Source organism: Tamandua tetradactyla, chromosome 1 (assembly GCF_023851605.1).
Source record: "Tamandua tetradactyla isolate mTamTet1 chromosome 1, mTamTet1.pri, whole genome shotgun sequence".
In the NCBI taxonomy this organism is placed as follows: Eukaryota; Metazoa; Chordata; class Mammalia; order Pilosa; family Myrmecophagidae; genus Tamandua; species Tamandua tetradactyla.
In genome coordinates this window covers 209,011,317-209,031,885 of record NC_135327.1, presented here as the reverse complement: position 1 = coordinate 209,031,885, position 20,569 = coordinate 209,011,317, and the positions used below count along the sequence as shown (strand labels likewise).

The 20,569-nt window shown below is 40.2% G+C and overlaps 1 protein-coding gene across 2 annotated transcripts in view; it reads right to left on the bottom strand.

Moving 5' to 3' along the window:
• The window catches only part of LOC143675809 (isopentenyl-diphosphate delta-isomerase 2-like), a 248,585-nt gene that overhangs the window by 9,222 nt on the left and 218,794 nt on the right, over nucleotides 1-20,569 (bottom strand). The window contains exon 1 of one of the 2 annotated variants that reach the window (XM_077151785.1): nucleotides 11,285-11,370. The exons of the other annotated variant lie outside the window; for it this stretch is intronic. Within the exon in view, the coding sequence (XP_077007900.1) occupies nucleotides 11,285-11,310 (26 nt within the window). The 5' untranslated portion in view covers nucleotides 11,311-11,370. Of the gene's footprint in view, nucleotides 1-11,284; nucleotides 11,371-20,569 lie in introns of those variants that run through there. 2 annotated transcript variants of the gene reach the window in all.

Genomic DNA, 20,569 nt, shown 5'->3' with positions numbered 1-20,569 from the left:
AAAATTACTTTTGATTTTGTCTCCCAACACTGTTTACCCAATTATTGTATATTACTCAGAAAGTCTTAAGATCAGCATGTCTTAAAAGGAAAGCAACAGAGTTTTTAAAAGTTAAAGCAAAGTAGTCATTTGAACTTGATAATATGTGTCTTAATTTGTTACAAACTAATTCAAGATCATGCTAACTTAATTCCAGTAAAATACAGAAACGTTGCTCCAGTATAGTTCCTTTCCCTTCTACCCCATGTGCTATAATTGTCATATCCAATATGTCTATATATGTTATAAATCTGTAACAACTATGAAGATTTAATCAATAATCAAACCCTCTGCCAAAGAAAAATCCAGGATCAGATGGCTTCATCGGTGAATTCTATCAAACATTTAGGAGCTAACACCAATGCTTCTGAATCTCTTCCTAAGAATTCAAGAGATGGAATGAGGCCAGATTTATCCTGATACCAAGCATGATAAAGATATCACAAGGAAAGAACATTACAGACCAAAGGTGAAATATGAAAAACAATCAGTGTTATAAACTACATGTGGTAGCCAGAAGCTGTTTGTACCCCAGGAAAGATCATGTACTTTTGGTCCATTCCTGTGAGTGTAGGCCTATTGTTGGGGGGACTTTTGATTATGTTATTTCAACTGAGATGTGACCTATAACCTTTAAAATGGGTCTTAATCCTCTTATTGAAGACCTTCATAAGAGGATAAAGGACATACAGAAAACAAACAGAAAGTGAAGAGAGACAAGAAGACACACAGAGGCTCAGAGTAGAGGTCACTGAAGCCAGAAGATGGAATCAACGAAACCCAGGAGAAAAAGGAGAGACCAGCAGACATTACCATGTGTGAGGCCATGTGACAGAGGATCTGAGGTTCACCAACAGCTGGTCTTTGGGGAGAAGATGCCAGCCTGTTGATGCCCATATCTGGACATTTTTTCAGCCTCAAAATTGTAAACTTGTCAACTAAAAATCCTCACTGTTAAAGGCCATTCCTTTTTGGTATATTGCATTTCGTCAGCCTTACCAAAGCAAAACACTCCCTAAATAGAATGCAGGGGGAAAGATACATGATTATCTCAGTAAAAACAAGAAGTCATTTGAGAAAATCTAGTATACCTTATTGTTTAAAAATAAAAACTCAGAAATTATGAATAGAAGGAATTTCTCAACATTTAAGAAAATCCACAACTAACATCACACTCAATGGTGAAAGACTTAAAGAATTCCCCTAAAGATCAGGAACAAGACAAGGATGACACTTTCACCACTGCTATTCAATATTATACTAGAAGTTCTCGCCAGAACAATTTGTCTAGGTGAGACTAGTTGAGTTTCAGTAATTTCAGGAATTAAATTCTGTCTAGTTTAAAATATGGAAAGAAAAACATCTATATAATGATTCAGTAGTCATAAATCATTTGTTAATACTTCATTTCTTTTACTCCCTTTTAATTTTGTTCGTTCATAAATCTTGAGCGATATCTGGGTAAGGACTGTTCTACTGTCTTCATACTGGAAAGGGGCATCGTCATTAAAGGATAGAGTAATGAAACTAGTTGTTGTTCTTGGAGAGACTTGTCCCTCTGGGTTTCAGGGCTTAAGTGACATAGGAACAATCTGGAGGCTTATGGCTCTGAAAAATAAACTTTATAAGTAAATTGAAAATTGTATGTTTTTGAGATTAGTTGGTTTGTCCAGACTGATGCCCTAATAAATCGCAGAGTGATTTGGTCAGTGAATAAAAAAGTATTTGCAAAGTCCCCTTCGGTGAATGGTGAGAACTGGGGAAAATTCAACCTCCCCAAGTTGATTTCTTGATATTCTCACAAGCTGTGTGGACAACCAAAGCTATAGGCTGAGCCCCCAGTCTTGGGGTTTGCTCATATGAAACTTAACCCCACAAAGGATAGGTCAAGTGTACTTAAAATTAGATCTAAGATTCACCCCCAAAAGAACTTCTTTTGTTGCTCAGATGTGGCCTCTCTGTCTCCAGCTAACACAACAAGCAAAGTCACCACCCTCCCCCTGTCTATGTGGGACATGACTCCCAAGGGTGTGGACCTTCCTGACCATGTGGGACAGAAATCCTAGAATGAGCTGAGACTCAGAATCAAGGGATTGAGTAAACCTTCTCAACCCAAAGGGGGAAGAGTGAAATGAGACAAAGTGTCAATGGCTGAGAGATTCCAAACAGAGTCGAGAGGTTATCCTGGAGGTTATTCTTACACATTGAGTAGATATCACCTTGTTATTCAAGATGTAATGGAGGGGCTGGAGGGAACTGCCTGAAAATGTAGAGCTGTGTTCCAGGAGCCATGTTTCTTGATGATGATTGAATAATGATATAGCTTTCATAATGTGACTGTGTGATTGTGAAAACCTTGTGTCTGATACTCCTTTTATCTACCCTGTCAACAGATGAGTAGAACATATGGAATAAAAGTAAATAATAGTGGGGACAAATGTTAAAATGAATTTAGTTTGAAATGCTAGTGATCAATGAAAGGGAGGGGTAAGGGGTATGGTATGTTGTTCTAGCTTGCTAGCTGCTGGAATGCAACACACCAGAGACAGATTGGCTGTTAATAAAAGGGGATTTATTTTATCAGTTCTTCAGAAGAAAGGCAGCTAACTTTCATCTGAGTTTCTTTCTTATGGGAAGACTCAGGGTGATCTGTGTTGGCCTTTTCTCCAGGCCTCTGGGTTTCAACAACTTTCCCTGGGGTGATTCCTTTCTGCATCTCCAAAGGCCTGGGCTGAGCTGTGAGTGCTGTGTTGAGGTATGCTGAGCTGCTTGGGCTGTTCTAGGTTGGACTCTCTCAGTTAAGCACCAGCCAATTAAGTTAAACGGCATTCATTGCAGCAGGCATGCCTCCTAGCCGACTGCAGATGTAATCAGCAACAGATGAAGTTCATGTATCATTGGCTCATGTCCATCGCAACAGAACTAGGTGCCTTCACCTGGCCAAGTTGACAACTGAATCTAACTATCACATATGTATAATTTTTTTTCTGTTTTCATTTTATTACTTTATCCATTGTGTTTTTATTTCTTTTTCTGAATTGATGCATATGTTCTAAGAAATGATCATGATGATGAATATACAACTAAACAAACAAACAAAAAGAAAATTGTAAGTTTTAACAAAAGGAGTAGAAGGAGGGGACATAACCCTGTTACATGAGAAAAAACATTTTATAGGTTTCAGATAGAACCTGAGCTGTTCCTTAGAGTTTTCAAGAACAAAAACTTGCACTTACCTGGGGCTTGCATACTGTGGCATTTTCAATATCTGGCTGAAACTTGCATAAGCGCAATCTCCAGAATGATCTCTCAACTCTATTTGGATCTCTTAGCCACTGAAACTTTACTTTTATTTCTTTTTCCACTTTTGGCCAACCAGTCCCATGATACTACTGCTGGGCTTATCCCTGAGAGTCACGTCCCACATTTCCAGGGAGACTTACAACCCTGGATGTCATGTCCATGTGGAGGAGAAGATAGTGAGTTTATTTGCAGAGTTTGGCTTAAAGAGAGAGACCACAACTGAACAACAAAAGAGTTCCTCTGGGGATCCTTGTAGGTATTAGCTATAAGTAAGTTTAGCTTTGTCATTACAAAAAAAAGTCTCCCAGAGGGCAAGCCTCAAGCTCAGGTTCTTGGAGTTATTGCCTTTCACCCTGCATGGGACATGACATTCAAGGGAGAAATTCTCCCTGGTGATGTGGGATAAAATTCCAGGGAAGAAGGAGACCTGGTACCGTGGGATCAACAATTCCATTCTAACCTAAGGAGGGAAAAGAAGTATAAATAATAAAGTATCAGTGGCAGAGAGAGTTCAAGTAGAGTTGAGAGGCTACTCGAGTCTTCTCTTGTGCAAATTTCAGTTAGACCTTGCTACCTATCATACCCTGCCAACTCCCAACCAGGACCATTCCACTCAATCCTAAAGAACATCTAGGGCAAGACATAAGATTCCACAAGGGTTCCATGCACTAGAGTAACTTTCCAGAAACCTACAAACTCCAGATGAGTTCCAAGACCAGATAAGTCCTGAAACCTAGCCCAACCTCTCCAGAACATCAGATAATTCCATCTTCCTACCCCATATTAGTGATACAGAGTTTCAACATGAAAAATTTAGAATTGCCATAGCCCAAACACTCCTGAAGAGAGGGATGGAAAGATCAAAGGTGATGGTGGAGCTATACAGAGAAGATAGGATTTAACAAATGAATATGAGTGCTGAATCATTAAATTGATATCTCTTTTAGTCTCCAGTATTTTAGAGCAGCTAGAAGTAAAAGCCTAAAACTGTGGAATTGTCACCTATGTCAGACTCTGAAATATGTTCAACAACTAATGTTGGTGCTGTGCTTTGAAACTTATAGTTTTTTTGTATATGCATTATTATTCACAAAAAAGGGAAAAAAGTTTATTGCGATGATAAAAAAATATTTAAACTCTCTAGCCTCCTATATTCTGGAGCTGCTGGAAGGAAAAATATGAGAGGACAATATGGTAGTCCATGACAAACTCTGGATCTGTTCTTTAACTACTCATTGAAGAGTGCTTTTAAAACTATTGCTTTTTTATTTCTTTGCTTTATATATATGTTATATTATACACTAAAAAGTGTTAAAAAAAAGAAGAATTATCAATGTTATTAATTTTATCTTTATTTCCTGCTGTGGAGAAATTAGTCTTTCTATGAATGCATTATAACTTCCCCAATATATTGTCTGTTCCTACAATGGAAATAAAAGATCAAGGGCTTGGCTTAATTAATTGGGAGCCCCGATTACTTATAGGAATAGTAAGAATTCCTCATGTGGGGAAGTTTAATAATTCCACATTATCTTTTACCAGCCCATCAAGGAACCTTACAAATACTTTTTCATGTTATGCCCAAAACACTCTGAAATATGTAAGAGTATTGCATCAAAATTATAGTAAGATATCATTCCATATTCTAGGTTCTCTGCGACATAAAGCTGAATTAAGTTGTTTAAATAAACTGACAAGTAAATTAAGTTAGTGTGCCACAGAAAATTTAAATTTTGGATAAAGTAAATATCTATTCCTTTGTTCTTAAAAAGGAATAAAAGGTCTTAAAATACAGACAATAACATCTTTTATCCTGTATTCTGATTTACTTTAGCCCTACCCAGACCAACTTCATTCACATCTCTAATTAAATTCTGATCTCTTTTTCTTTTACTTTAAAAGTGGCTGTATGGAGTCAGATGGTTAACCTGGAGGTTATTCTTATGGATTATATAGATATCCCTTTTTAGTTTATTGTGTATTGGAGCAGCTAGAAGGAAGTACCTGAAACTGTTGAACTGTGTTCCAGTAGCCTTGACTCTTAAAGAAGACTGTTTAACTATATAGCTTTTACAATGTGACTTCGTAATTGTGAAAAGCTTGTGTCTGATGCTCCTTTTATCTAGAGTATGGATAGATGAGTTTTAAAAAGGGGGGAGGTAAAAATAAATAATGGAGAAGATAAAGGGTTAGAACTGGGTAGATTGAAATACTGTGGGTCAATGAGAGGGAGGGGTTTACCCCTTTAGGGTATGGTGTATATGAGTTCTTTTTTTTTCTTTCTATTTCTCTTTTCTGGACTGATGCAAATATTCTAAAAATGATCATGGTGAAGAATGCAGAACTATGGGATGATAAAAAATAAAAATCAAAAAAAATTGTAAGTGTCTGTCTGGAGTAATGCTGAGTTTCAGAGCTGCAATACCCTAATTCTGAGTCTCAGATGTCACACAGATACCCAAAATTCCAAAGACCTACCAAGTCATACACAAAGAACAAAGCATCTCAAAACTTAGAAGAAACATTTAAATCTCTGGGATATATGGGACTGCTGTAAGAGCATCTAATATAGGCCTTAATTTTTTATAAGCATTTTCTAAATGAAGCTACTTTCAGAAATAAAAACATGTGACTGTTGGCTTATACTGGAAACATCAGCCAGAAGCTGTCGAAGTTTTGTTCTGTCCCACTGTTTTGGTTTGCTAAAGATCCTGGAATGCAATATAGCAGAAATGAATTGGCTTTTCCAAAGAGGATTTATGAGTCTACAAATTGTTTTATTGCGAAAAATAGCATACATGTAAAAAAAAAACAATATATTTCAACTCACACTGCAAACAATTAGTTGTAGAGCAGATTTCAGAGTTTGTCATGGGTTACAACTCCACAATTTTAGTTTTTTCCTTCTAACTCACCAAGACACTGAAAACTAAAAAAAAAAGTCAAGATAATGGTTCAGCAGTCATATTCATTTGTTAAATCCTATCTTCTCTGTTATAACTCCTCTTTCTCCTGTGATCTTTCTCCCAATCTCTAGGGGTATTTGGGCTATGCCCATTAAACATTTTTTATGTTGAAATGCACTGCCAGTAATATGGGATAAGGGATGGAACTGGTTGATGTTCTGGAGAGGCTGGCCCCTATGGGTCAGGACTTATGTGGCCTAGGAACCCATCTAGAGGTTGTATGTTCCTCGAAAGTAATCATAGTGCATGGAACCTTTGTAGAAGCTCAGATAATGCCATGGGTATTCTTTAGGGTTGGCAGGAATGGCTTTGGCTGGGGTTTGTCAAACCATGATAAATAGCAATATCTAGGTGAAGCTTGCAGAAGAGTAGCCTCCAGAGTAGCCTCTCAACGCTATTTGAATTTTCTCAGCCACTGACACCTTATTTTGTTACAATTCTTTTCCCCAATTTGGTCAGGCAGGCATTGTCGATTTCACGGTACTAGGGCCAGACTCATACCTTGGATTCATTTCCTGTGTTACCAGGTAGATTTTCACCCCTGAATGTCATGTCCTACATAGCGGGGAGGGTAATGATTTTCCTCACAGAGTTCAGGTCAGAGAAAGACAGGCCATATCTGCGCAACAAAAGAAGTCCTCTGGACGTTACTGTTAGCCATTCCTATAGGTAAGTTAAAATTCTCTGTTACATAAATAAGCTTCACAAGAGCAAGCCTCAAGATAAAGGGCTTGGCCTGTTGACTTGGGAGTCCCTAGTATTTGAGACAGTGTCAGGGTTTTTCCCAGTGGTAAAGCTTAATAGTACCATTTTTCCTCCTGTCCATCAAGGGATGTTGTCAGTACTTTTTAATTATCTGTTCAACATACTCTGGAATATATCAGGATATCACATTAAACTCTACAGAATTGCAAGCCCTCATTCCCATTCTGGGGTCCATGAGTTTGGGTTGTATAAATCATCTATCTAGACAGGTTGAATTAGATTATGTGCTACAGAAAGTTTAGTTTTTGGATAAAATCAACTTCTCTTCCTTTGGAATCTGCATTATTTTTAAGAGAGACTAAATTCCAATTTTGCGTGACTACACAGTTTGACATGAAGAGCTCTTCAATAATGTTAAAGTAAGACTATCAAATTTTTTATTAGTGTTGAGTAAAAGAAAAACAGAATTCACTTTCTCAACTATTCTACAACTTTTCATATCCATTCAGATCCTGTCTCTCACATTAAAACTAGCCATTTACCATACTATTCTCCCTTCTCAAACTTATCAAATTTTAGTCAGCATTGACCACAATATACAAAACTCATTTCCACAATTTCCACAACTTTTCATATTCACCCACACTTTGTCCTATACATTCTCAAGGATGAAACTATACCCTTTTCTTTAACAAAGCACATTCTAAATACTTTACTGCTTTTTTGTTAATGCTACCAGAAATGCAAAATAATGGAAATAGTTTGGATTTTATAAAGGGGATTTATTAAGTTAAAAATTTAATTTCTAAGGCCATAAAAATATCCAAACTAAGGCATCTGGAGAATGATAGCTTGACTGAAGAAAGGGCCGATGATGTTTGAAGTTTCTCTGTCAGCTGAGAAGGCACAGGGCAACATCTGCTAGCTTCCCCTCCTGTCTTCCTTTTCCCAACAGCTTTCCTTGGGATGTTTTCTTCCCACACCTGTAAAAGTCTTGGCCTGTGTTGGTCTGCAGTTTTTCTCCAAATGGTTTACTCTTAAGGGACTCCATAAGTGACCCCTCCTTGAATGGGTGGAGACACATCTCTACGGAAACAGCCTAATCAAAAAGATCTCACCCAACAATATTGGATCAGGATTAAAGAACATGGCTTTTCTGCGGTACACTACAATTTCAAACTGGCATATTTACTACTCACATAACTTGTCACCAAAAGGATCTTTGATACTGTCTTTAACCTCCTACAAAGCATAATTACTTTAAAATAGTTTGTCAAACTAATAATTTCATTAAACACAAACTTACATTTGTCACCATCTTAAAGAGCTAATAGATACGATGCTCCTTTTTTCTATTGGAGTTTAAAAAATATTTTCATTTTCATAATATCCTCATATTATGAACATTCTCAAAAGCCTAAAGCTCTGGAAAATATACAACAGTGGTTTAGTTTTCTCCAAGTATAACTCCAGGAAACTTCTCTATATCTTTCAGGGACATTTTCTCTTACTTTCTGAAATTTGGAAATTAGATCTTATTCTATTACCATTATCCTAAAGTTATTTATATTTAAATAATATTTGTTTGTTGCAGCTACTGTTGCAAAGGTATGATTGGGAAAAAAAATAATTTTAACTTGGTGAATTATCTCAGAAAAAGCATGGCCTACTTCACAATATTTCATCTGCGCCCCTCATTTCTAATTTCCAGACCCAGTAGAAAGAATTCTAAATCAAGCCTACCCTTACCCATCCTTCTGTACCCAACCCCTCCCCATATCTGTCTTACCTGGTTAGGCTCTAGGGGAAGTGTTAGGTGAGATGGAAAGAACCAAGGCTTGGTTTAAAAATTTTAAATGAACGATTTAAGACCCCTAAGGTGGCCTTAGTGTTGATGAGAGTTCTTATGCCTTTTTTTTAATTGTTTTTAATTATTAGATATATTTCTTCTAAAGCTCCTAAAGCAATTGGAAAAGTCTTTGCCTTTCCCGAAGGCATTCCTCTACTGCCTTCAGGAAATTCCAGGGGGTTGATTTCTTTCCAATGTTTAGGTTTCTTTACTGTCATTATAAAAACTAACACTTTGAACCCTGGTACCTAGATTGTTTTTCCCCCCTCTGGGACTCCAGGAGTACTACTATATATGTACTTACTTATCTTTAAGAAATCTGAATACAGCTCTTTTAAGAGTTTTGTTTGCCAATTTGTTATTACCGTTTGGAGACAGAAAAATAAACACTGCACAAACAGACACAAATAGAAGATAACACACACACAAAAACCCACCCAGAAGCATAGAGATAAAAAACTCGCTAATTTGAACCCTACTTTTCCTGGTATACTTGAATATTATAATTTCTCTAGGGCCTCCCTGTTCATGCATTGCTGTAGGCTCTTGCCAATTGGCACTTGCCAATGAGGTAGAAATTTGCCAGAGGCTCTGCGGCTGATTTTAGAAAGCATGAGGACACTGCTTTGTATGGGAGAGTTAGATCATTTCTATCTCAGGGTCTTTTAAGTCTGATAATGAGGGATACAGAGTAGGAGAATAAGGGAGTTTCCTGCTTTCCTGATCTATTGGATCTATTGTTACAGGGTGGAAGTGGCTGCTAATCTTTACAGGTAAAATTTTACATTCTTTCAATATTGATTGCTGAGAGAGACAAATAAAGGATTGAACATTTATCTTGTTACCCCATTTCTCCTCTCACTTGCCCAAAGTTTCCCAGTTCTCAGAACTTCAATAATCAATAATCAATTAGGAACACTTGAGCAATACAAATGTAATAAGACAATGACTAACAAATCTTAACAGACACTTAACACTTAGTATATATGTAAGTAACACACAAATTAATAACTAGACCAAACATAGTAATTAACATTTAAACAGGTATTCACCATTATCCCTACATAACACACCAGTTAAATAGTTAAGCAGGCATACCCAATTTCATCAAATACCAGTTAATTATTGGACTGCTTACTTTCCAGGAGCATACTCCACAAACAAACTCAGGGGTAGGGGCCCAAATCTCATACTGAATGGTAGCCAGAAAACAGAAAGTACAGAGATCAGAGCATGGGACAACATTCTGGAAGTGGGACTCAGGGCCTCAAGCCCTAGGTCCAGGGACTTAAAACTGCTGGACTAACTTCCTGATCTGCTTTTAACTTGATGACCCATTCAATCGGTCAGACATCTGGACTTGAAACTGGGAACTGTTTTCTCTCTTTGAAGCTTTTCAAGATGCCAACGGTCTGGAGTACCAGCAGAGTAGAGAAAAATGCAGCTGCCAAGCCTCTAGACTAAAAGAGTCTAGCAATCGCAAAAGACTTAAGTACTGCATTTACGTGTCCCGTCGGGGCTCCAAAACATCAGGCATTCTGAACCCTTGCTTCTTAGGAATCTTTCTCCCTTCATAGTCACCAAATTGATACTGGACAAAAGCAGAGGGTTCTCTGCCCATTGTACATAGCAGCCAATCCATAATACCGGGGTTTAAGAGAGAAAGTGTTCAATGCTACACATGAAGCAGGACAGCAGATGGCCTATGGGCCCCTGGATCTGTCTCCCTGAATTTAAGGATTTCAGGGTATATATGGAGTCAGACAAGGTGGGCAGGGCGGATTTGTTACCATTACATTAGAAAGCATACACAGAGCTGAGACTAGTTTACAATGACCATTACAATAGAAAATATAAACAGGACTAGACTAGGCCAGAATAACCATTACAATAGCAAGTATAAACAAGGGTAAAACCAGTTGAGTTTCAGTAGTTTCAGGTATTAACTTCTGTCAATTCTACAATATAAAAAAAAATCTATATAATGATTCAGTAATCATACTCATTTGTTAATACTTAATTTCTCAGTTACAAAAAAGCATTTCACAAAACACAGCACCAATCCATGATAATAGATCTCATTAAACTAGGAATAGAAGGGAACTTTCTCAACACAACAAAGGTCATATGGAAAAACCTACAGCTAACATCAGATTCAATGGTGAGAGACTGGATGCTTTACCCATAAGACTGGGAAAAAGAAAAGGATGTCCTTTTTTACCACTGTTATTCATCATCATGCTGGAATGCTCAGCTAAAACAATAAGACAAGAAAAAGAAGTGAAAATATGCAGTTGAAAAGAAAGAAATATGTCAGTTCAAAGAGACACTAAAGAGATGTCAACCCACTCCAATGCAAGTGTTGGTGTCCCCAGTAAAAGCACAACTCACATAGGCACTGGATAGAACAATGTTTACTCACGTAGAGAAGAGAGAGACCAGGGTCATTTTCAGTTCAGTGAGTGGTTCCTTCTGATGCTACCGTTGGGCTACCTCATCCCTTCCCTGCTAGAAGCAGATATATTAGTGGAGTTGGTCAGGTGTCACATGACATACATGATGAAGCAATTCAAAGAACTTGCTGTTCCTGTGGGACAGGGGAGGATCACCATGCAAGGAAGAATAATTTTGACTGAGTATAATAAGCTCACAGCCTACTCCCCAAAAAAGGGATTGTTCTGGATCAGGACTCTGACTAGTTAAACCCTGGGAGGCATGGCAGGTCATATGATGGCTGCTTGCCCAACAGTCTACTTCCCTTTACCCATACCATGCTATAACAAATAAAACTACAATAGCAGGTCACAATCAGTAGGACCAGCAACCACCTCAAATTTGAAGGTGCAGATGTGTATGATGAACAATCCAAATGATGATGATTCATTTGGAAAGCTTCCTTATCAGGTTTACATGGCATTTAATTGTGGCTTCCAGGAGGACCATTCCTAGAAATATGGCCAGACCTCCTTGGAGTCAAGTTCTCAACCAGGAACTGTAAATATTAAAGTTGTCAGCTAAAGAAATTAAAGAAAGAGTTCAAGTGGGATTGCATCTGTACAGACAACCACCCCACTTAAGCATGAATCCTTTTCAGTTCATTTCAAATGGAGACATGTTTAAGAGCATGGCCAGCCTGGGGTGTCATGTGTGACTGACTGCAACTCCCTTCAGAAACCGTAGTGCTGTAACTGAGAAATTAAGAGTTAACAAATGATCATGATTACTGAACCATTATATAGGTGTTTTATTCTTTCAATACTGTAGAATAGGTAGAAGTTAATATCTGAAATTACTCAAGTTCAACTAGTCTCAGCCCTGTGTACACTTACTATTGTAAAGGTAACAACCCCACCCCCTCTTGTATGAATTCGTAAAATCTATGAACTTCTCAGACTTGGGGAGACAGATTTGTGGGCTGATAGGCCATCTGCTTTGCTCTTCATCCATAGCAATAAACTCTCTCATTTTGAAACCATGGGGTTATGGATTGGCTGTTGTGACATCAGGCAGGGAACCCTGCATTTGTTTGGTATCATCACAATGACTGAGCACCAAATCTTTCCCCTGTGAGACCTGCCAGACAAAGCCTTAGTAATGGTCCAGGGTCAGGCCTGAAAAGATCACGCCTAGGTTCTTAGCTAGGCACCAGATTCTTCAACTCCATCCCTTGATTTTTCAGGACCTATGGGAAAAACATAGGCTATCCCATCCTAGACCTGAATGGGTGGGATGTGTAGCCAAGAAGTTAGGAATTAGCAAGTGATTATGATTATTAAATCAATTTGTAGATGTTTCTTTTTTACCTTCTAAATGTATTAGAATAGCCAAAAGGAAATACCAGAAATGGTCAAACTAATCTAGTTGCCTTGATCTTTGATGATTGTATAACTTTTATCTTGTGCCCTTGTGATTGTAAAAACTGATGACCGACCCTCATTTGTACCCATTTTCTTCCAGTTTTGTAACACTGGAGACTTGTGTTCACCAAAGACAGCTCCTAATGTTTATTAATGAAGAGTCTTGGGTCAACTCAAATCAAACACCCCCAGGTCCAAAGTTATCTTGGTAACTGAAGCTTGATCTAACCAAAATGGGCCCACCTGACATGCGTGGTAGCTCAGACTTTGTGCCAGTTTGAAACTATTATGCACCCCAGAAAAGCCACACTTTAATCGTGATCCAATCTTGTGGGGGCAGCCGTTTCTTTTAATCCTGATTCAATATTGCAGGACAGAAACTTTTTATTAGATTATCTCCACAGAGATGTGACACACCCAATTGTGGGTGTGACCTTTTGATTTGCTAGAGATGTGACTTTATCCATTCCAGGTGTGCCCTGAAGAGTTTACTAGTCTTTAAAAGGGGAAACATTTTTGGAGAAAAACAGAAATGACAGAGCTGAAAGAAACTTCAGAGAAGAGCTGACAGGCAGAGAATAGAGACAGGATGTTTGAAGATGTTTGGAGCCCAGCAGGTATACCATTGAGATGGTAAGCAAGCCAGAACCCAAAGAGAGCCAAAGGAAGCCAAGAGATGGAAAGCCAACCCTGGAGAAGCAAAGTGAGGAAACCCCACAGGAACAGAGGCTGAAATCAATGGAGCACAAGAGTAAGGGACCAACAGATGCCAGTCTTGTGACTATCAACTGCCAGAGGTGTTCCTGACCCATTGGACTTTCTTGATTTAAGGTATCTCCCTGGATGCCTGAATCTGGACATTTTCAAAGGCTTAGAACTGTAAACCTGTAACCTATTAAATTCCCCCTTTTAAAAGCCATTCTAAAACTGGTATACTGCATTCTGGCAGTATTTAAGAAACTAATACAGACTTTAACCTATAAATCACCTATATCTCATTATAATACTAAAAATCATGCCTACCATCCTATTAAGACCATTTTCTTATATATATTCTGTGACTAAGCATGTTATCAATCTGTGCATGCCCACTAATTATATCTCCTCTAATGACATCATCGGAGTCATTGTGCTCATTATCCTAAAACCTGCCCTTTTTTGATATTATAAAACTATCTGAATTACTGTACTTATATTATAACAGAGAGATTTTCATGTTGATAGGCCATCTGCTTTCTTGCTTCCTGCCTGGCAATAAACTCTTTCTCTCTGTGCGACCCTGGGTGTCTCAGGAATTGGTCACTGAGCATGAGGAAGACAGCTCACTGCCTTTGTCCAGTAACAGATGTTGAGGGGCTATTTCAAAAAGCACATAATAGGGAACACATTAGAAGTGAACTCTCACAGGGCATTTGCAAAACCTCTGGAAACAAAGAGTTTCCAGTGCTAAGGCATCCAAAGCAGCCCATGCATTCACCAGGCAGTCAGTTTTTCAGGGCCGCCAATAGGATCTTCCAGGGTGGGACTCCAGCCTTACGGTTCTCCGTCTTCCTGTCTTGAAATCAGTACTGCCAGGTGTTGTGCCAGTTTGAATCTTTTATGTACCCCAGAAAAGACCATGTTCTTTTAATGCATTCTTGTGGGGACAGACCTTCTATATGTGGGAACTTCTATTTAGGCTATTTCGATTGAGATGAGACCCAGCCCATTCAATCTTAATTCTTTATTGGAGTTCTTTGTGAAGAGGATACATGATAGGAAAAGCCCAGACAGCCTAGAGAGAAATATCCCAGGAGAAATAAGGAAGGACTCATAGGAGCTGAGAGAGAGAGCCATTGAAAACAAGATCCAAGAGAAAGGGACCACAGACATTGCTATGTGCCTTCCCATGTGACAGAGGAACCCTGGATGCAAGCAGCCTTTCCTCAGAGAAGGTATCTTCCTCTTGATGCCTTAATTGGGATATTTTCATGGCCTCAGAACTGTAAATTTGTAAACTAATCATACCCCATTGAAAAATCCAACCCATTTCTGGCATTCTGGCAGCTTTAGCAAACTGAAACAATTGCAGTTATGCATCAGCACTAAGTTGAACTGAAAGGGCTCACAGCAATTTGAAAAGGAAGCATGGAGAGTTTTTCTTCAGGAGGAGGGAACAAATTTAGAAGCATTTCTAAAAAACAAAATCATTAATATGTCCCCTCCTCCGTGCCTCCCCAGGTTCCTGATTTGGTTATCAAACATACGGTACAAATGGAAAGCATCCTTTCCTGGAATTGCCGCATTGAGACTTCTCACCTGAGATATGTCATCCAGGGAGGAGTTATCTTGTCTCCTCCCACAGCCTCTTAAGCCTCTCCTTTAGTTGTTCATGAAAATGGTCAGTTACCCACCCTGTGACTTCATGGTGTAACAGGGCATGGAAAGTCCATCATATGCCCCTTGATGGGCTGCAAAACTGGTGTCATTATCAGATGCAATGTGTTCAGGAAATAGCTGAACGGGAAACACATGGGGTAGTGGAGGGCCTGGGCAGTGTATTGTGATGACTGTGTCTGTGGAATGCATGGGAATGGTGAGGCCAAACCCACAGAATGTTTTCCAGCTACAGTCAGGATCCAGTAAAATGAGAGGCCCTATAATCTATATGCACAAAAGAAGCTGGCCTGAGGACAGGAGTCTGTCACTAGGACAGCTTTTTCACGTTGTTCTGCAGTCTTCTATTGACAGTGACAGTCCATCCGTGAAAGCCCAGTCCAGGATGGAGGTTGAACCCTCACGGGCTGTCTTATCTCAGCCTCTACATTCAGCTGACAAGCCTGGTCTGCTGTTGGTTCTGATGCCCTCACCAGCCAGAGGCATGGGAGAAAAGCTCATTAGGAGCAGAACTGATATTTAGCCCATTGCCTTTTCCCCACAGAGGTTTGATTTCATATGCCACTTTGTCTTGCCAGTGGCCTCATCAAATAGCAGGCTATTAGCCATAGCTCTTGAGTCACTGAAGTTCAGTCTTTCATATGCCCCACTAAAATGGGACAATTTCCATTCCCAACACAATTCCCACTGCAGCAATTCCCATCAGGGATTGGGCACTAGTGCACATAGAAACACATCTCCACCAATAATACATTATATAGTGGGGCCACACAGTGAGGTGTGTGGGCAGCTTGTACAAGAGTCACCCTTGTGGTGGCCTCAGACCCCAAACCGGAGGGCATTATTTGTTTCCCCCTCTTCCCAATGCCAGTATCCTTTTAGCATCCAGTGACCACAGAATCACAACACTCTGAAATCTTCCCACCTAACACCGCCCCTCCCCCCAGGCTTCCTTCTCTCCTGGGGACACAGGCACTTCAGCAGAGATGATGGGGTAAAAAGCCTGTGAGGCCCTGAGACCCATCCCAAGGTTCATAGGGGGGCAAGGGAGCAGCATCCCGATGGTCACTACACCGCCAGGGTGCAGACTGCAGCAAGGTCTCCCATTTGTTTGTGGGGGGAGCAAAGAGCCCAGCAGAGCTGCTGTTCTTTGGGTGAGTCTCAGAGCAGCGCAAAGCAGCCCTCCTGGGTGTGGGCCAAGCTCAGGTGTCCCAAAAGGGGGAGGGTGTGCTTGGAGAGCTGCCATCAGGTGACATGCACCCCTCCTGTGCCAGTTTCGCGGATGCAGCGACCTGGAGTAGGGGTGAGGTTAGTTACCATCTTTCCTCCCTGTGTTTCTGCCTCCCCATTTTCCCGCCACACTTTCTCCTTCCCCCTCTCTTTAGTCTTGGAGGCAGAGGAGCCTGCTTCTCTGAAGCCCAGTGCCCGCCCCGTGGTGCCGATCCACAGGGCACTGGGTCATTTGGCCACTGCCACGAGGGTCGTCCCTGCCTCCTGCGGTCATTGCTCAAGTGAATGCTGCCGGGTCCCACAGCTGCAGGACAACGTGGGTGGGGGCAGGGCCACCCCACCTTCCCTACAGCTACCACTACTGTCTGGGCAGAGGTTGCAGCTTGTGCTCTGGGCTTTGAAGGTGGGTGGGGGTGTAATCCGACACTCTCAAGGCTTCAACCAGATTGCCTACATTATTGTGGAAGCAAATGTACCAAGTCTCAAAGGTCTTTTTAAGGCCTCTAGGCAATGAGATCCCTAACAGCCTACATTCTTTTCTTCTTTCTTCCTTTCTTCAGTTTCAACAGCCACAGGAATGTCTAGGTGTCTGTTGGTGCCAAGGACCTGCTTGTGGATAGATACTTAGCTCCTGAGTCACCCTCAGGCTTGGTCTGGTGCCATTGTTGAAAGGCCATAAGCAGTGGCTGCAGAATTGCTCCCCAGTCTTCCTGGAACCCCTCTGTTAGATCTCTTATCTTTCCCATTCAGGTCTGCAGGGGAGTTGGGGTGGGAGCAGGGGCTAAAGAGAATGATCAATGCTTCCCACCGACCCACCTCCCCCAGCCCCGCCTTTGGAACCTCAAAGCTTACAGAAAGCAATCTACTAGCATTCTCCAAGAAAGCCTCCTGGCCTCTGCTATCACCCCTAGCTGACACTTTGGGCATTTGTGGCCTGCAACTAGCCAGACCTGGTGAAACTTCAGGACCCCGTCTCAGGCCCACCTCCAGAGTTTGTGGCCCTCTAGACAGTGTGGTATCTACAGAACACTTGCCTCCCTATAGCTACAGGAAGGGCATCATCTCAATCTGTCACCCTGCGGGCAGCTCGTACCCTAGTGGAACACTGGGTTCCTTAAGTCACCACCATGCCATGGCTCATTAATTGGAGATGCCCACTGCACCAGATTGCCAGCCGGAAGAGACACCAAGGAGATGTCAACCCACTCCAATACAAGAGTGTGGCCAGATACTAAAAATGGGAGTCACATAGGTACTGGAAGGAACAACGTGTACTCACATAGGGAAGAGACAGAATAAGGTCATTTTCAGCCAGCAGATAGCCAGAGTCCAGCTGTCATATGATGCACATGTGTAAGTAAGGATTTGATGTGCTCCTGGAACAGGGGAGGATTACCTTATAAGGAAGAATCTGGGCTGAGTATGAGCTCACTGTCTAGTTTCTGAATAAGGGAATGTTCCAGGCTCAAGGCTCTTATTGGGCCAGCTAGGGAGGGGCACCTGTTTGCACAATGGCTGTTTTCCCATCAAAATAGGACTATCTTTATTTCATGATATCTTATGTAAATAAGTATGAAAAAAATCTACAAAACTATCTCCTATGATTAATAAGTGAGTATAGCTAGACCACAGTATACAAGATAAATATACAAGTCAATTACCTTCTTATATGTCAGCCATGTGCAAATTTTCAATCAGAATTTGAAATTTAAAAACAATACCACTTAAAACCATAACATCAAATGTGAAGCACTTGGGGGTAGTATGACAGTGGTTCAGGCAGAATTCTTTGCCTGTCATGTTGGAGATCCTGATTCAATTCCTGGTGTCTGCAAAAAAAAAAAAAAAAAAAAAGACCTTAAAAATAAAGTGAAGTGCTTGGGTTGTGCAATGGTGGCTCAGTGGCAGAATTCTTGCCTGCCATGTTGGAGACGCAGGTTCAATTCCTGGAACCCAGGACAATAAAAAGAAAAAAAAAATTGAAGTTCTTAGGTATAAGTAACAAAATACATACAAGGTATGTATGCAACAAACTATAAAATATGAATGAAAGAAGGTCTAAATAAATGAAACAATAATCCACATTCTGGATGGTAAAACCGCATATTGTTAAGATATTTTGTCTTGATAATTTGATCTATAGACTAAACATGATCCCAATTTAAATCCCAGCAAGCTGCTTTATATAAATGGAAAATTGTTTCTAAACTTTATATGGAAAGGCAAAAGCCAGACTAACTAATAAAAGACTAAAGAGGAACGAAATTTGCGAACTTGCGCTGTTAAATTTCAAGACTTATTATAAAGCTATAGTAATGAAGACAGGGTGGGGAAAGATTAGACACATAGGTCAATGTAATAGAATAGACAGGCTAGAAAACAGAACCCATATAAATACAATTAACTGACCTTGACTGAGGCACAAAGGTTAATTAATGGAAAAAGAATAGTCTTTTCAAGAAATGATGCTGGAATAATTGGACACATATGTGCAAATAAACAAGCCTAGACAAAAACCTTGCCCTTTTCACCAAAAAAAGCTACTCAAATGGATCATGTACCTAAATATAAAATGCAAAACTATAAGCTTCTAGAAGAATGCATAGAAGAAAAACATATGTCACCTGGGGTTTGGTGATGAGTTTTTAGGAACAATACCAAATGAAGAATCTATGAAAGAACAATTGATAAGTTGTAATTTATTAAAATTAAAAACTTTTGCTGTGTGAAAGATAGGAGAATGAAAACACAAGGTACAAACTAAGGGAAAATATTTGGGAAAGACATGTCTGAAAAAGAACTCATATCCAATATATTAAAAGAACGCTTAAAACTAACAATAGAAATATAAACAACCCAATTAAAACATAGTCAAAAGATCCAAGCAGAAGTGTGAACCGAGGGGAGGGGCCAAGATGGCAGCTTAGCAATATGTGCGTTTTGGTTTGTCCTCCAGAACAACTACGAAATAACCAGAAATAGTCCAGAACAGCTCCTGGGGCCACATCAGTTACCGGACACACAGTGTACCCCAGTCTGGACCAGCTGAACCAGTTACGAACCTCCCCAGAACCGTGAGTTCACCAAGCTGCAGTGGCCAGTGCCCCTCTCCCACGGGCTGCTTCCCAGAGGTGAAAGGAAAGAGACTTTAACAGCAGCAGGGGCTGAGCCCAACCAAACACCAATTGTGGATTAATTAACAAATTCTGACTACTAAAAATAGGCCCCCAGCTCAGGTTAATCTGGTCAAAGCAGAGGTCGCTCATTGTGCCAATGGAAAAAGAAAAAAAGCAAAGAAGTAGAGGTTTTTGTGGCTGTGATTCTACAAAGACTTGACTGCATTTGGATACAGCAGCAGGGCCTCTCAGGCTGCACCTACCCCAGGCATAGGCAGAAACAAGCCCATTTGAGGGCTTGTCTGGAAACTATACCTTGCCCAGGAGAGGGGTGAATTCCAACACAGGTGGAATCCCTCCCTCAAGGAATTCAGACACCAGGGCTTGGTAATTTGAAGCTATTAAAAGTAGCCTACAACCTCTCCTCTGTCTCCACAATGTCCCCAGCAGGAAGAGACTGTCAAAGTTAAAGGTACCACATCATCTTATGCTGGTGGGACCTGCAGGCAGATAAGTGCCACGTACAGGGCAGGATAAGAAAAACAGAGTCCAGAGACTTCACAGGAAAGTCTTTCAACCGGCTGGGTCTCACCCTCAGGGAAAACCAACACAGGAGACTCTTTCCCCTGATAGGAGGCCAGTTTGATCTGGGAAAATCCAGCTGGGGCCTATAAAACGTAAGTAGACCCTCCTAAGGCTGGGAGGAAAAAAGTACAATACAAGCAGGGAAAGAAACAAGAAAACCAGAACTGAAAAATTCTCCTCTGTTAAACAAAACCTAAGCTAGAGGTCCAGAAAAAGCTGAACTGAATGTCAAAGAACAGATAGACAACAAATTCATCCATCAAGAAAACCCTAGCAAAAGGAAGTGAGAGCAATCTCCAGAATAAACTAGTTGAGGTAACTAAATGTCTAGATGCCAGAAAAAAATAACAAATCACACCAGGAAAGTTGAAGATATGGCTCAGTCAAAGGAACAAACCAACAATTCAAAGGAGATACAGGAACTAAAACAATTAAATCAGAATATGTGAACAGACATGGAAAACCTCATCAAAAACCAAATCAATGAACTGAGGGAGGATATAAAGAAGGCAAGGAATGAACAAAAAGAAGAAATGGAAAGTC